Source organism: Pempheris klunzingeri, chromosome 11 (genome assembly GCF_042242105.1).
Source record: "Pempheris klunzingeri isolate RE-2024b chromosome 11, fPemKlu1.hap1, whole genome shotgun sequence".
In the NCBI taxonomy this organism is placed as follows: domain Eukaryota; kingdom Metazoa; phylum Chordata; class Actinopteri; order Acropomatiformes; family Pempheridae; genus Pempheris; species Pempheris klunzingeri.
Window position 1 is genome coordinate 14247120 of NC_092022.1, and position 16504 is coordinate 14263623.

General features: G+C 43.3%; 1 protein-coding gene across 1 annotated transcript; it reads left to right on the plus strand.

The window, feature by feature from the left end:
• Window positions 1–306: 306 nt before the first annotated feature.
• On the plus strand, window positions 307–16500 carry LOC139209490 (sodium- and chloride-dependent creatine transporter 1). Its single transcript, XM_070839214.1, has 14 exons — window positions 307–855; window positions 2278–2577; window positions 6080–6211; window positions 6347–6683; window positions 7005–7137; window positions 8466–8600; window positions 8717–8820; window positions 11422–11546; window positions 11666–11778; window positions 14096–14236; window positions 14591–14693; window positions 14783–14883; window positions 14957–15127; window positions 15360–16500. Exons 1-14 carry the CDS (start codon window positions 825–827, stop codon window positions 15486–15488), a joined length of 2055 nt encoding a protein of 684 aa, XP_070695315.1. The 5' UTR covers window positions 307–824; the 3' UTR covers window positions 15489–16500.
• The last annotated feature ends 4 nt before the right edge of the window (window positions 16501–16504 follow it).

Here is a 16504-nt window from a genome sequence, read left to right on the forward strand (position 1 = left end):
TATGGCTCCAGGGGCCCCCTGCACCTCCACCTCTATATGTAGAGCAAGTAAGCGGAGCAAAACGCCACCAGACAGCGCTCTGGGGCATTTATGTGCAGTTATTTGTGTGTTTTCAGGTCAAGGACGTATGCAGTGCAATAAACCCATCCTTGTGACTCTCTCTCTCTCTCTCTCTCTCTCTCTCTCCCTCCCGTTTTGACTGAGCGCTGCTGCTGATGCTGTGCGCACCGCACCGAGCTGGCTCCAGCCAATCACGTCGGCCGGCGGCGGGAGGAGGCGGGGGGAGCGTCAGTCACGGCTCGCTGACGGCGGAGCGGATCACATTCTTCGTCTGTCGAACCGCGGCATCACGTACAGGTTCATGGACTTCTGACTGGGCTGTTCAAACAACAACAATCAAAAATCTTCACCCTAAGGCGCAGCATACTTTTCATTTAACTGTCATCCATGAGATTCTTCAGGCTTACCTTCAAGTGCTTCGTCGACTGCTTTTGAATCTCCTTTGTCACCGGCTGAACCGACTGCGGCGTCTTGTGAAATTTTCCATCTCTTGGCTGAGCTGAGGGGTTCCAACGTGCGATAATCTCTAAAAACTGCGATTTTTTTTTTTTTTTTAAATTTCAAGAAGGCGAAATAACAAACTCAGAGAAAAAAAAAAATCAAAAGAGACAACTGGAGCAGTGCATACTGTGGCTACATCTCTGTGTCTGCCTCCCTGTTGGCCAGGCGCATTTATAAAACTTAAGCAGCCCCTGGCGAAACCAACAGCCAGCTTCGCTTTTTTTGGTAAAACAAAATCAGTTTTTGAGCCGCTACCCAACAACATGTCACCTGAGTTGGAAGAGAACAACCAGGGTGAGTATAATACACGACCTCCACTGCCTCATATTATGACTTATTATTTACGATTGACTTTACCACCAGCCCACCACATGGGGATGGATTAGAGCATCTCTGCCTCAGCCTCTTGCTTCCACACTGTGCTTTCCCACAACAGCTGCACGTAACCTGCTCCAGTCTGTAGCTCTGACAACAATTTGAATCTCAATATAGAGCCACACCAGATCTCTATCAGCTGCGTGGAAGTCATTGAAATGCCAAGTATGGTGCTGAACAGGTGTCACTCCTGGTGAATACAGAAGATCCTTGTTCCCCAAACAAGTCATTGTCAAGTTTTGTTTCAGTATCACGAGAGTGTCATCATTTAATTTGGCATGGCTTGTTAAATTTAGTGACTCATGTACCTACGGTCTGTTTCCAAACACAAGGTGACTATTCAGGGTTATATTTTTGACATTGACTCCATTTATGCTCAAGAATAATAGATTATCTTGACCGTCTTAACCTAACAGCTGATATATTTTGATCAGCCTTAAATCATCACATAGTGTGTATAGCTATCTTAAACCACTGGCATCCTCGTGTTAAGTTGATGCTGACATCCCTTACCTTCCCCACTCCTTTCCCCTCCTCTGTTCACTCACCTCCTCAAACTGCTCTGATCTGGATTCAGCTGCCTTGCTTTGCATCCAGCACAGAGCGGCAGACTGATATCATGGAGTGGCACTAATGATGAGACACGTTGCTTTTATTTGTGTTTGACTGTCTGCGCGTCTTTGGTCAGTGCTGTGAGTGAGTGAGTGTGTGTGTGTGTGTGTGGAATAGTGAAAATGAAAGCTTTGTAAGTGACAGAGGAGCTTGAGATGTACCTCGATCCGGCTCTCTGCTGTGTTGTACCGCAGCACACTAATCACTCTGTCTGCGAGACAGAGAGCATGAGCATCGGGGGAGGGCTCAGTGATGACAGTACAACTGCACCACGATTTTAGCCCTGATACTAATTATGTAAGGGCAGTTTACAGGAGGGGGGGAAATCCAGTGAATGCTTATGTTGAGGTGTATTTCAGCCCTCCTATGGCTTGGTGGAGGTTTGTAATAATTGACCAGCCTTGTACTGATGCTGTATTGCAATGAATGGAAAACGCGCAGTCTCCCTCTTCCATTCAGTGTAAGTGTGGCCCAAGAGACTGTGGTTCATCTGTCTCCAGTGCTGGCGTGTGATGTGAAGTTGTGAATGTGTATATTTTTGACATGGCTGGTGTTATAATATGGTCTGCAGTCCTCTGAGATGAGAATGTGGATATATTTAATAGTGTTACTCAGACATTCTGATTCCTGCCGTCTTGTCTGTTTACATTTGCTCTGCTTGTCTCCTTCATTCTTCTGGCTGTCTATTGTTCTCTCTCATCCAACCCATGTACGTCTTTTCCTGTCCAGGTGAAATCAGTCTCCCCCAGTTAGAGGCAGGAACCCTCTCCGAGGAGGAGGGTGGATCGGCTCGTCCCCTTGTGCCTGTGCCTGGAGCGGGCCCGGGGTGTGGTGTGGGCGGAGGGGCTGGTCCACCGCAGAGTCAGGACGGGGCAGCAACTGGGACTGGAAATGGGGCTATAGCAGTACCAGTGGTGGAGAGGGAAACCTGGACCAGACAGATGGACTTCATCATGTCCTGCGTGGGTTTTGCTGTCGGCTTGGGCAACGTGTGGCGGTTCCCTTACCTCTGCTACAAGAATGGAGGAGGTAAGCTTCAGGAGTACTGTGTACACATCCTGTAGGTCTCTGTGTTATTCAAGCACACAAATTCACACAGTTACAACGAACATATGAGGAATATCACTTAGGCCTGTTTAAGTCTCAGTATGAATTCTCAGTCTGAGTATGATATGCAAGGTTAATATTTATCAAAACCACAGACAAGCAGAGTCGTGAAGTACTTAAAAAGTTTTCACCATTCTACAAGGTTCATGACTTCTTCCCACTATCAGCCATCATCAATGGCAGTGATGGTGACGTGATCTGCAAACTTAATTATTCACTTTTGTACAAAAAGGGGTCTGAGCATACAACTCTGAAGGTCACCTGGTTTAAATGTGCCACAAACATTGCATCAATAAACATTTTGGAATCTCCTTTTCCTATTTTATTCGCTGATTCCAACTGTTTTGGGTTTGTTGGACTCAGAGCTTGAGTGCTAAACTTGTCCTCTAGCGCTGCTGAATGTTGAGCTGAATTCAAGAAAAAATCCTCCTGACTTCTTTAGCACTCTTGAAACTTAATGAAATATAATTTATAGGTAAAAATAATTTTTAAAAAAAGATTTAGAGCTTCTGTTATCAAGCAATTAGTATGAAATAGACTTTTTCATAAAGAAGATCTCGATCAAATGGAGGAATCATCCTGGTATTTTACTTAAGTCAATTTGTTACACTTTACTTAATCACTGTGTAATAGTTCAAATAAACTCAGACACTCCTGAAAGTTGGTAGAACGACACTTAAAGACATAATGGTGTAGTTCACGTAATAGGTAGACAAAGCAAGGCCTGCGTGGCAGTTAGCACGTAGCCAAAGAGCCATGCCCACCCACGTGGTGTCACTTTATTTATTATGGCCACTTAACAGACAGGCTACTGTAAGTTGAAGTGTTTCCGCAGCTCTCTCACCGGCCCATGAGGATATTTGTGTTGCTGTATGCCAACAGCACTGACTGCAGCTTTTGGCCTTGATTTCTCTTATCTATGCCCTACCCACTCTTCTGTATTTTTATGAGGTGTTTCATTGTAATGAAACTGAATGTGTGTATGTGTGTGTGTCTTAGTCCAGCCCTCCCTCTCCCTCATGTGTGTGTGTCTTGTGACCCGTGGCTCTGATACCCACCTTCTGATATCGTATAACAATGGCCTGCCTCACACAGTCCACCCCCTGTGCTCCTGCCCAGCACTCACGTAGCATACAAAGGTGCTCTCTCCCACTCTCCTCCTGATAAGGAGGCATATGGATATGTCACACAATAACCATCCTATGACTGCGCCCGTCCTTTCCTCCCTTCAACGTCACCACGGCCACATCCGTTACAGTACTTCATTTTATGTCTTTGACTGACCCAGGGTACACCTTGTAACACAACAATCGTATCAGATAAGGGCTGCGGCTCATAGCTAGAACTGCTCGTTACTGAAACAAGGACACACTCCACTGGAGACAACAATAGATAAATGTACCATAAATGTGTGTAATTAATTTGTATTTATGTATGCGTAACTCAGCTGCTAGACCTGATGAGTCTGGTCCAGTTATGATTAAAGAGGATTTGTTAAAGCTTATTAAGGATGCATTTTTCCGATGATTTGGCCAATATATTGGGGATTGTCAGCACAAAAAATGTCTCCATTCATTCCATTCACGCCTCCTATTGCATCTCTCTCTCTCCCTCTCTCTCCCTCTCTCTCTCTCTGCCCCCCCCTCTATCTGTCTCTCTCTCGCTCTCCCACCCCTTTCTCTCTTAGACTCGCGCTCACGAATGTTTCCTTATAAGGCTACAGCCCTCTGCTCTCAGAGAATGACATGAAGAATGATGGACTGAATGAGACACAGATTGTCAATCAATAGCACTGTTCAAGAGCCAACCAGGTCGATGCCTTGATGTGTCATTCTTGTATTTGTTGAACCTCTTCTACCACAGCGTTGTCCCAGTTTTTCTGCCTCCCTCTCCTGTGATGTATCCATCTTTCCCTCCTTTCTTCTTAGCCTCTCTCTGCTCTGCGTCATAGCTGGTCATGTGACGCCCTCCCATCTGCGCACTGTGGTGGTATCACCCAGTTATGTTATTATTCACACCAAAATCATTGCAATTGTATTTAGCGAGCTGATTGTCTTATGCCGCCTTTTTTCATGTCCTTTGCTCCTTGATCACAGCAGGCTTCTCGTAGATTATGAGAATCCAAAAGATTATTTATAGAAAACACTGAGCACCAACCAACTGCCCTAGGCCACCACTACTAATCAAAATGAAACAAGTCCTAGATGTCTCTATCAGGACTAATAAATCCTGCTGGGGTCTATTGTCTTTTTCCCGTCTCTGTCTGTCTCTGCAGCTGTCAAGTCTAAGGACAGTACTTAGCACAACTGTCCAAACACTTATGGATAATCTCCCACAGACACTTTCAATGCATCTGTTGTCTGTGGCCTTGTCTGTCCTCTCGCCTGGCCTTCGCTCTTTTGCCCTTTATTGCTTCCTCCTCCTCTCAACAGTTTTTTGTTGTGTCGAGTGCTTGATTAGTTAGATCCATGCCACTGTTTGTGCAGCTTACGTCCTTAATAACTTTATAAACATGACTTTTATCTCAGTGTTGCTGATACAACTTGTCCTCCAAGAGCAGCACATACTCAATCAGCCTGGTTCTAATAACTAAAGCAATCAAAAAAATTCACCATTCATTTTAATATGAATAGCGTAATGTAATGTTAATGAAATAATTAGCTCAAGTCTTGAAGATGTTGATGATTATTACTGTGATTATCATGATAATTCTCTCTTTAAATTTGCAAACATCTTTCCCTTGCTGTCTCTGTGTGTCTCTGTCCCTCTTTTAATTTTCCGCAATTTGAATATATAAAAGATGATCAACAAAACGGCGTTTGTTGAACATATTTAGCAGCAGCTATCCAGTGCACACCAGTTCAGCCCATTCACACCATTTAACGTGAAATCTGAAGGATCATGATCAGTCACCAAAAAATGAAATGTTTTCGTTACTTTTATTTATATTTTCATTTCTGGATTCAAACTCAAAGTACTTCACTATTGGGTGTTTTGGAGAACAGCAGTTTAATTGAGTCCCTCTGACCATTCAACCACAATGTGTCTCTGGTTTGAAACCCTTGTTGGCTGCCCCACCATGAAATATGTTAAAAATTACTGTTTGCTGCTAATTCCTGCTTCTCAATTAGCACTGGGACCAGATTATGTGAAATATAATGTCTTGTATCCCATGGTTAACGTGTGATTGACACACATTAAAAAGGCACACCTCTTGTAGTACACTACTCAAATACCATATGTATATTTACTATTATATATTTCCTGTTAGATACCCACACCAAGGCAATGTTTTACTTTAGAACAAAGGTAATGATCATTTCGTATGGTTGGCTAGTCAGTAGAAAATATTTCCTGTTTCTATCTGACTGTACCTTAAGATACCATGTGCTAAATATGGCCATGTGATGAATGTGTGTTGCAGGGGTTTTCCTGATCCCCTACTTGCTGATTGTGTTCATCGGGGGAATCCCAGTCTTCTTCCTGGAGATTGCATTGGGACAGTTCATGAAGCAGGGAGGGGTCTCTGCCTGGAACATCGCACCCCTCTTCAAAGGTACCTATCTCAGTGTATGTGTCAGAACGCATTTGTATTTCTCTGAAGAAGATATTTAGATGCTGTCCACCACCTCTGATTTATAAATTACATACCAACATACCTCCCCTGGCTTCCTCTCTCCCTCTCTGTCAGGTCTGGGCTTGGCCTCAATGGTGATAGTGTTCTTCTGTAACACCTACTATATCATGATTCTTGTGTGGGGTCTCTACTTTCTCTTCCACTCCTTCACCAACCCGCTGCCCTGGGCCACCTGTGGACACCCCTGGAACACCCCCAACTGTACACAGGACTTCCGCCGCACCTGCCACAACCGCAGTGCTGCCCAGCTGGCTCTGTCATCGTCTGACGCCACCCCCTCCAACCTCGTCTCCTCTATGTCCCCGTTGAACCTGTCTTCAGCCCTGCTCCTCCTCAACGGCAGCTGTACAGAGGCTGAGGGCATGCGCTCCCCAGTCATCGAGTTCTGGGAGTATGTCATACCTTGTGTGAGAATTGTAATTGAGGAGTTGAGCGGCATGTCACTCATATACTCATCTACTGCCAAATTGATTTTATGTGTTCTAACAACGTAATGTAGTGTTTCATGCAAACCTTTATTCTGATCATTCTGGTGGTGTTCTGTCTGTTAAAAAGTATGCAGTATTTACAAGGCCTGTAAAAGCCCAATTTAATATAATATAATTCAAGTTGCAGTCATCCTGTTATTACCTTATTGTTAAGTTATTCATTTATTCTTCTTTGGCTCTGCCTTCGATGTGTTTGGACATTACCACTGTGTTCTTCCTTTTAGACGTAAAGTGCTCCGTCTGTCTGGTGGACTGCACGAGCCTGGTGACATCAGCTATGAGATGGTGCTGTGTCTCATTGCTACCTGGATCATTGTTTACTTCTGCATGTGGAAAGGAGTTAAATCTACTGGCAAGGTAAAGTCTTTTCTGGCTGTACAATTCATGATTCTTCATGTTTCGTGTCACTGTTTATGGAGCACAGATCAATATCTATGGCTTTGTACGTTTAGTGCATGCAAAACGTTACTTGCCACTGTCAGGGTTTATGGAGTGCAGACTAACATTTGCATGGCTTCATGCAAATGTTTAAATTTTTGCAGCGTTTTGCCCTTTGACCCCAAATCAGCTTTGGTATAGTGAGAGGATCAGTGTGTAGACTGAAACCCATATGCGCACCAATATAAGCACATGTATTCTTTAAATGTCTGCTAATTTATGTAGTTCTTTTTCTCACGTGTATTTATGAATATGTGCAGCTTAATCTTTCAGTAAGGCCATAATCTTTCTCTGATCCATAATCTAGGTCTGTAGTATTACGTTATATTCTGCCTACACATTGTTCAGAGTGACTTTCATTTATTAGTTTAAAAAAGATGCCCACTCCTCATTCTTTTGAAGTGTGTGCTCTCATACGATGGTATAATTAATGCATCCTTTTTTGTAGCACATGGAGATGTCTGTGTTTGCATACTTGTGTCTCCAGAGTAGCCAAAGCTCATAGACCAAGGGAAAAAATAATGAAGGAGATTGAGCCAGCCAGCCAGCTGTAAGCCGATTAGTAACTTTCCACCATGTAGCTGTTTGAGAGATGGAAAGGGGCTTTTCTGCCCATGTTCACCCTAGATCAAGGCAAATATGTGCTTTCTCACTACTTTGCTTTTACCATACTGATTTAGCTGCGACTTGTTGCTTCTATTAGGTAGCAGGGGGCAGCTTTCTCAGCATAACTTGACTAAGACTACCTTCTGAAAAGGTCTGCCAAAAACCCCTGCTATTGCAGGAGGTTTACAAATTGTCTGGCTTTCCATTTACAGGCTACCTTTTCTTCAAAGTAACATGACAGGGCCCATTACACATCTACTACAGGAAGGACCTAATGGGCTTCTACTTAAGACTTGAGTATTTGCAAAGCAGGTAATTGCTTAATCAAAGTGATAAAAACATACTTGGGTGCAATAACATTGAAACGTTTGACCATAGCTGATGGACCATGTTGATAAGCACTAAACTTTTCTAGCTAGCCTGTTAATTCATTGTATAACTACATTTTCTATGTAATTACTTCATGTAATGTGAGGAGTTATAATGTCTTATGGGTTTACTGTGGAGTTTTCTACTTTCACGTAATAAGTTCTAATGCATAGCACTCAAACGTCACCTCCCCACCCTTAAGTACACCTTGCAAATTGGTCCACAGTATTTAGAGCTTTACTTCACAGCTCTCTTTTTCTATCTCTCTGCAGGTTGTGTACTTCACAGCTTTGTTCCCCTACCTGGTTCTGGTCGTTCTTTTGGCCCATGGAGTCACTCTACCTGGAGCTTTAGATGGGATTGTTTACTACCTGAAACCGGACTGGTCCAAACTTGGAGAAGCACAGGTATAACTTCTGCATAAGTTTGAATTAGGATGCTACATCTGTCTGTAGCAGTGTAGTGACAAAAAATCAACACCAACATCGAAGAAATAGATTGTGGATTGTTCCGTTTGTTGTAGGTGTGGATTGATGCCGGCACTCAAATTTTCTTCTCCTATGCCATCGGACTGGGTGCCCTGACTGCGCTGGGCAGCTACAACCGCTTCCATAACAACTGTTACCAGTGAGTTTATACACAACATAAAATCAGACACCGCTGTCACTGGAAGGAGGCCAGCATCAACACAAATACCATCAGCCAGACTCTGCATACTACTGCACTGGCTGTAGACTTGAGCACTAGTATCCAACAAACCACAAAAATCTGTATTTACACTAGAATTAGGCTTTCATTTACTACAGACACTGTGGCAGAAAGACAGCAACATCCATCTGTCTTTACTAACAAGTACCAAAAGGTCAATCCCTTTTATGTAAAAAACACAGTCTTCATTGCTTGGCATGGATGCCGTATTGTGAGGTCTGTGTCATTCTTTGGCCACTGGAGCAACCATTAGACTTAAATAAGTGTTTAACAGCACACTAGCACACTGCTCACATTTCAGATGTAAAGTAATTTCCCTCCCTGATCAAAATAGAAGCGAAGATGCTGCCAGAAAGAATCATAGCAGTGTCCTTAAGCCCTGAATATGTAACAAGCTCTATTTTATTTTTAGGAAGTCACTCCATCATGCTTTCTGAAAGGCCAGAAGGTCACTTTGGCCTTTAATTAAGATTGGAGGCCAGACTTGAGTTACATTGACTGGCCTCACTATTGCTGTTTTTATAGACTGGTTGTCGAGTGTGTTTACCCCTAACAGACTGACATGTAAACATATTAAGACCCTTATGAGGTAGGATTTTTGTACATCTCAGCACTCGCTTGCATATTTGGAATGCCCATAATAGGAGGAGCCTTTTCATTATCCTGCCGTCTAACATTTTCTCTGCCTTGACCTTAATTGGAAGTTGAAAGATGAGTTCACATTCTGAGGTATGTCAGCTCAACTCCGATTCCCACAGACACTTGGAGTAGCCCAGGAATAACTGGAGATGTGTACATAAACTGCTTGCACATGCCAATGTATAGTACATTTAGAGCTCAGGGCTCAGTTTTTGTTAACTTGTTTCCAAACCACATCGCCTGACTTCATTTGCCTTTTTATCTCCATGTCAGTGGTGTAACTGTAGGTATCACAATGTCAGTCTTGAACCACTGAACCACGAATTTTGATATGAATGCTAATGTAACATGCTAATATTTAGACAGGCATTAGCCTGTTAAACTTTAAAATGTCAATGTTGCATGTGTAAACATCAGAACAGTAAGATCCAATGATTATTAACACACTAATATTTCCACAGTAGCCCGCTAATGTTAGCATTGAGCTCAAAGCAGAGGAGAGCCAAAGTAACCTGAGGCTGAAGTGCACCTTGAGGGGCCAGTGTACTCTGTCAGAAGTGCTTGTGAGATGACCGATTAGCTTCGGGAGGCCCTCCGCCCATACCTCTCTGAAGTCAGATTGGGTGGGTCTGTGCCTGAAAATTTCTGTAACTTTCCGAAACTGACAATCCCACATTCACACCCACCTCACACAGTGATTGTCCAGCAGTGCGGAGGTGAGAAAGGAGCCAGAGTTTGAACTTCTCTCGCTAGATCTGTTTTTTTTTTTTTTTATTCTTGGCACAACTACTTCTGTTTCTTTCCATGTGAGCAAACAAGTACAATACTATGGTTGCTTTCCAAGAGAGATTGCTTGAAAACGTGCACTTTTACGCAAACGTTTAAAAGATGTTGCACCGGCCCTCTGTAGGACAGCCAGCTGTTCATTTTAACCTTCTTGTGTAGCCATTCGGATCAGATGTGGTCAGACAGCAGGTCTTTTCTAGGATAACTCAGCCCATAGACCGATGAAAGCTGAGCTAGGTGTGGCAGATTAGAGCTGAGCCTGAAATGTCCTTGATTTATTTAACATCTCCACCAGCCTAATGCAAAATGAAACATTTTTGCATCACATGTGACTTGTCTCCATCCAACAACTTTGCTTCCTTGTGTGCGAAGAGCTTTTGCAGTCTCATAGACCTTTAGTTTTGTTTAATAATTGTGGGGTTGCCATGAACTGCTTTCATAGCCCAAACATTCACTCTCACTTGTTTTGATTATACACATCTACAACCATTCCTCTAAGTGCTGTTTCAGATTGATAGAGCATATTGACGGCTGACTGAATGGAAGTTGCTGCTGAACACAGCCACAACAGTGTTATAGTAACCATCATGATTCAACTGTTGTTTATACATTCTTCATATCAGAAAGAATTCTTGGCCGGTGTTGCCAGCCACACTTGACTTGTCGGGATAAACAGAAGGTCATTCCTCGCTATGTAGACCAGATAACAGGATGCTGTTGACTTTATATTTAAACAAGTATTAGATCTCCCACATTATGTATGAATTAATGCTTTATGCTAAACGTCATTTTTGATTATGTTAGATATATTCATACCTACCAAGTAGTCAATAGGGAGTTTCCTTTCACTCTTTACCCTCTCAGACCTTGAGACAGATTTCCCATTGGCTTATTTGTTCTATGCTCTCTACCTGCCAACTACAAAGACAACAGCCGCTTTCACAGAAATTACTATTGATCCTCTGTTCCAGCCCATCTCATCTGCTGCCAATGTTTGTCTTGAGTGTCTTACGTGAGCCTCATGTTACAGCACATTATGATACATCTTTTTCTCACAATGTTATTCTCTCTGTTCTGTTTCCCCTCTCTCTGTAGGGATGCATTCTTGCTGGCTCTCATAAACAGTGGAACCAGTTTCTTCGCAGGCTTTGTGGTGTTCTCTGTGCTGGGCTTCATGGCTGCAGAGCAAGGCGTGGACATCAGTAAGGTAGCAGAGAGTGGTAAGAATACAGCTTCCCTGTGAATTGGCTGCTCGAAATCCAGCATAATGAGCTGAGTATTGACATTTAAGAGCTTTATGTGTTTAATTATTCTCCTGACTCTGTTTCTTACTGTGCAGGTCCGGGCCTGGCCTTTATAGCCTACCCCAAGGCTGTGACTCTGATGCCTCTGGCACCACTCTGGGCAGCACTTTTCTTCTTCATGTTGCTCATTCTGGGCCTGGACAGTCAGGTAACACTAACTGCTAAACCATTTATTCCTCTTTAGACTTGTTTTTAATATGTTTTACTCTACTTGAAATAGTTTTGAAACAACGTCTACCCCAGAATTGATATATACAAGTTGAACTGCTAGACAGTAGGTGTTTTCCTTCACTGTACTGACTTCACTGAATTCACTGTAAAGTCTGTTGTCAATGTATGTGCACTGGAGACTTTAGGTTTCCAAATCACACTTTCACAAGTTGAATTCTACACTCAATCAATCGATCTTTATTTATATAGCGCCAATTCATAACAGCGTTATCTCAAAACGCTTTCCATAAAGAGCAGGTCTAGACCAAACTCTTTAATTAAGAGAGAGACCCAACGATTCAGGAATTCAAAATTAAGGATTCAATCCCCACATGAGCAGGCATCAGATATTATATTAGGCAACAATGGCAGGAAAAACTGCCCTTTAACAGGAAGAAACCTTGAACAGAACCAGGCTCAGAGGGGGGTGGGCTTTCTGTCAGGGTCCGTGTTGGGTGGAGGTTGGACAGAGAGAGAGAGAGAGAGAGAGAGAGAGAGAGAGAGAGAGAGAGAGAGAGAGAAACAAAACAAACAGCAACAAACAGCAACCAACAGCCGTAAACTACAGGCTTTATCAGAAAGGAAGGTTTTTATCCTACTCTTAAATGTAGAGAGGGTGTCTGCCCCTGGAACCCAAACTGGAAGGGGGTTCCACAGGAGAGGAGCCTGATAGTTAAGGCGTTCTGGGAGTTCAGTGCTCTAGTGGGGTAGTACAGTACTATGAGCTCTTTAAGATGTGATGGAGCCTGACCATTAAGAGCCTTGTAGGTGAGGTGAAGGATTTAAAACTCTATTCTAGATTTTACTGGAAGCCAATGAAGAGAAGCCAGTACAGGAGAAATATGATCTCTTCTCTTAGTTCTCGTCAATACACAAGCAGCAGCGTTCTGGACCAGCTGGAGAGTCTTTAAGACCAGGATTTGCCTCCAGACTATTTGTGATGTCACAAATCATGCTTGTGCCTACAGGCTGAAAAGGGGATTTTCAATGAGCACATAGAAACTTTCAGCATATGAGTGTGAAAACTCTGCACATATACCATTCTGTACAGTGAAGCTCAAACATTTATCTGTAGGAACAAAATGTTTCACAGGATGGGAACTTTAAGTACATGATTAAAAGCTTTGGAGAAAGTATTTATCTTGGAGGAACTGTATGTTAACGTTGGGTATCACATGCTTCTTTGTTTTGCTGTTTTTTTTATTCATTTATGTAAGAGACATATAATCTATATTTCTTTCGCTCCTCATCTCTCACTTCCTCTCACACTAGTGCGACACAAGCAGTCTAGACGCATCACGTCCAGTTTTAGCATTGCATTTCTTAGCAGCCTGCTTGTTGTGTGTCTGTTTGAGCCAGTGCCTACATCCATTGTTTTACAGTCCAGGGATTTGTCAATGAGCTTCTGTCTGATTCACACAGAGAGCGTCTGTCTACTTTCCAATCCATTCATTTACTCTCAATTTCCATTCTCTCCCTCATTTCTTCTCCATCCATCTCTCTCTTCTTCCTGCTATAGCCACATTGGCCGTGCATATGCTGCCATTTTAGTGAACAATGTAAAAATAGCTGTGCAGCTGTTCGGGAGGAGTTTGAAATATGTTTCTTCAAAGAGACACGAAAACATTCTTACATAGAGAGGCTGAGGAGGGGTGTGTGGGTCTTGGCCGACATGCTCACCTGCTAAATCTCGATTACGTGTCAGGTGCATCTACAGTTCAGTGTATTTGACATACGCTGATTTTTAGACAGGGAAGGTTATCAAGTAGCGGTGAGGTCAGGCCAGGACCCAACCCTCAACTAAAACAAAGACCTAAACAGCTGAATACTAGGTATACCTCTGAGCATTTAGCTTCATTTACTAGTTTTTTCGGGGTTTACTGTTTTTATTTATTTATTTTACTATTATTATTTTCTGGTTATTTTATGCCTGTTTTTGTTAGCAATAGTGGAGAGAGATAGAAAATCGGACTGGGGACTTGCTGCTGAGGGCATTGAGCCTATATTTTGTGCCCAAACCACTTGGCTACTTGGCTATAGGGTCACTTGGCTAGTGAGGTGAACTTTTTCACTTTATCTTTTTTTTTTTGTGTATATCCAACTCTGTCACTTAGTGAACCCATTAGGGTTATGTGCACATATTACAGTTGTATATGATGTCTGAGCCAGATGCACATTTCAGATTTAAGTCCACTCCCTCACCTTTGTGTCCCTCTGTCTCATGCTGCTGCTGCCGTCTTTACTCTCTTTTTCAGTTTGTCGGAGTTGAGGGTTTGATAACGGGAATCATGGACATGCTACCCCCTAAATCTGCACTGGGTTCCCTGCGGCGAGAGGTGGTAGCGGCCATCTGCTGCGTCATCTGCTTCCTCATTGACATGTCCATGGTCACTGAGGTACAGTGAGGACTTCCTGGAGTTTTGCATTCTTAAGAATTGGGGAGGGATGCACAGTCATTTTGAGGCTGGCTGATTATAACACATCAAATTACTGCGGTGCCATTGAGAAACCAGATGAAAGGCCGGGGTCTCTTACCAGAACCTGAGATTGTTTTGCTAGCAGAATATTATTTTAATGTTTCTTTTTGAATACTTGGGTTGTCTACCTGATACTTAATTGGGTACAGGAAAGCACTGCCAGGAATGGAGTGGGATGAAAGTCTAAACAGTGGAGACAAGGCTGAAAATAGGTCACACATAAAGTATTTACAGCGTGGTCTTGGTGCTGACTGCTCTCTTTGTTTCTGTCAGGGAGGGATGTATGTCTTCCAGTTGTTTGACTACTACTCTGCCAGTGGCATCACTCTGCTGTGGCAGGCTTTCTGGGAATGCGTGGTGATTGCATGGGTCTATGGTGAGACAATACCGCACAATTACAATCCAAACAACACAAACTGTATAATTCAGTGCATTATCACAACATCTTTGTGTCATTTGTGTCAGGCGCTGACCGTTTCATGGACGACGTGGCTCGTATGATCGGCTATCAGCCCTTACCCTACATGAAGTGGTGCTGGTCCTACGTAACACCTTTTGTCTGTGTGGTAAGTCCTGCTCTGTGGGTTTCTCTACAAGTTTTACCATTTACCAACAGCTGACATTTTTTTGCGCCTGTAGGGAGTGTTCCTGTTCCACGTGGTAAACTACAAGCCCCTGACCTATAACACAGTGTACACTTACCCTGTGTGGGGTGAAGTGCTTGGCTGGGCATTGGCCCTTTCCTCCATGCTCTGTATCCCTGTCACTGTTCTCTACAAACTACTGCGCTGCAAAGGATCACTGCGGGAGGTTAGTATGCCTGGGTGCAGGCGTGCATGGTCATACACATTTTCTTCTGTGTGTGTGTTTCTGTTTGTAATCATTAAAAATGTGTCTCCTTGGATACTGTCCTCACTCTCCTGTCTATTACTTGGTTTGCTGATTTATTCGTTACTCATTAGCGAGGGCTCATTAAAGAAGGCTGAAGCATCTGTCCAACAAACAGCTCATCATGTCTGTGGCCTTGTCATTTTCCATGTAGCGGTGGCAGCACCTAACTACCCCAGTTTGGGGCAGACATCACCTGGAGTATCTGGCCCCGGAGAGTGAGGCCAAACTGCTGCCCCCTGCAGGAACCAAGAGTACGCTTCTCTTTGAAAGTGTCATCTGATGAGCTGAGCCCTACAGAACACAGAGCCAAGGTCACCCTTGAAATCAGCACACACATACACACAAACTACACAAATTACATGCACACAACACAAGCCTGGTAAGAGCAAAGCGCAGATTGGTTATACAACCCACAGTTTTAAAGCTATGAAAAAGCCCCAGACAAATGGACCAAAGATTATATGGGAGAAGAACTAAAACACACCCACACCCATACAGTCATCACATGCTGATATACCCCCTGCTCTGCTTTCTGACTCTACCTCGCTGACTCTCCCCTCTTTCTGCTCTCCGCCTTTGTGCAGTCCCGTCTCGTTCTGTGAGTGTGACGTGTCCAGTGTTGTTGTGATATCTTCCCTTTCTGTGCCTGTCGGGGTTTCATCCGTCCCAACTTGTCATGCCATTTTGTGCTGAATGAGCATAAAAACCTAAAAGATTCTGATGAAACTTTCTAAATGAAAAGACCTCATATCTGCTGCTGATAGGCCATGGTCTGGATGTGTGTATGTAGGGGCGCATATGCCTGTGTATCTGCGTGTGTGTGAGCGTGTACGTGTGAGTGTGTGTGTGTGTGTGTGTGTGTGTGTGTGTGTGTGTGTGTGTGTGGCTGTGCGCATGTGTCTGTAAGAAGCAGTGTGTGTTGGACCATGGCAGTGGTGTCTTCATTTACATGTGACATTGCCTTTGGCCATTGTTTTCTGCCAACTGTATTCTCTCAATTAACTGTACAGAAATAACTTCCATTTGTAAAAAAGAAAATAATCAAAAAGAGACAATGCATCACCACTTCCAGTTGTGTGTTATGAACTAACTTAAGTATCCAGTGTATTGTAGGGTCTGTGAATCAGTGTTAACAATATTTGGAGGGAATGATAATCAGTATTTCCACCTTAAGCGAAGGAGAGAATCTTAAGACTGAATTGTGCAAAGAGCAGGAGAGTGGGTCGTGGGGAGGGGAAAGAGACTTGAAGCTTTGTCATGAAAGAAGCAATAAATGACCAGATAAAGATGGATGTA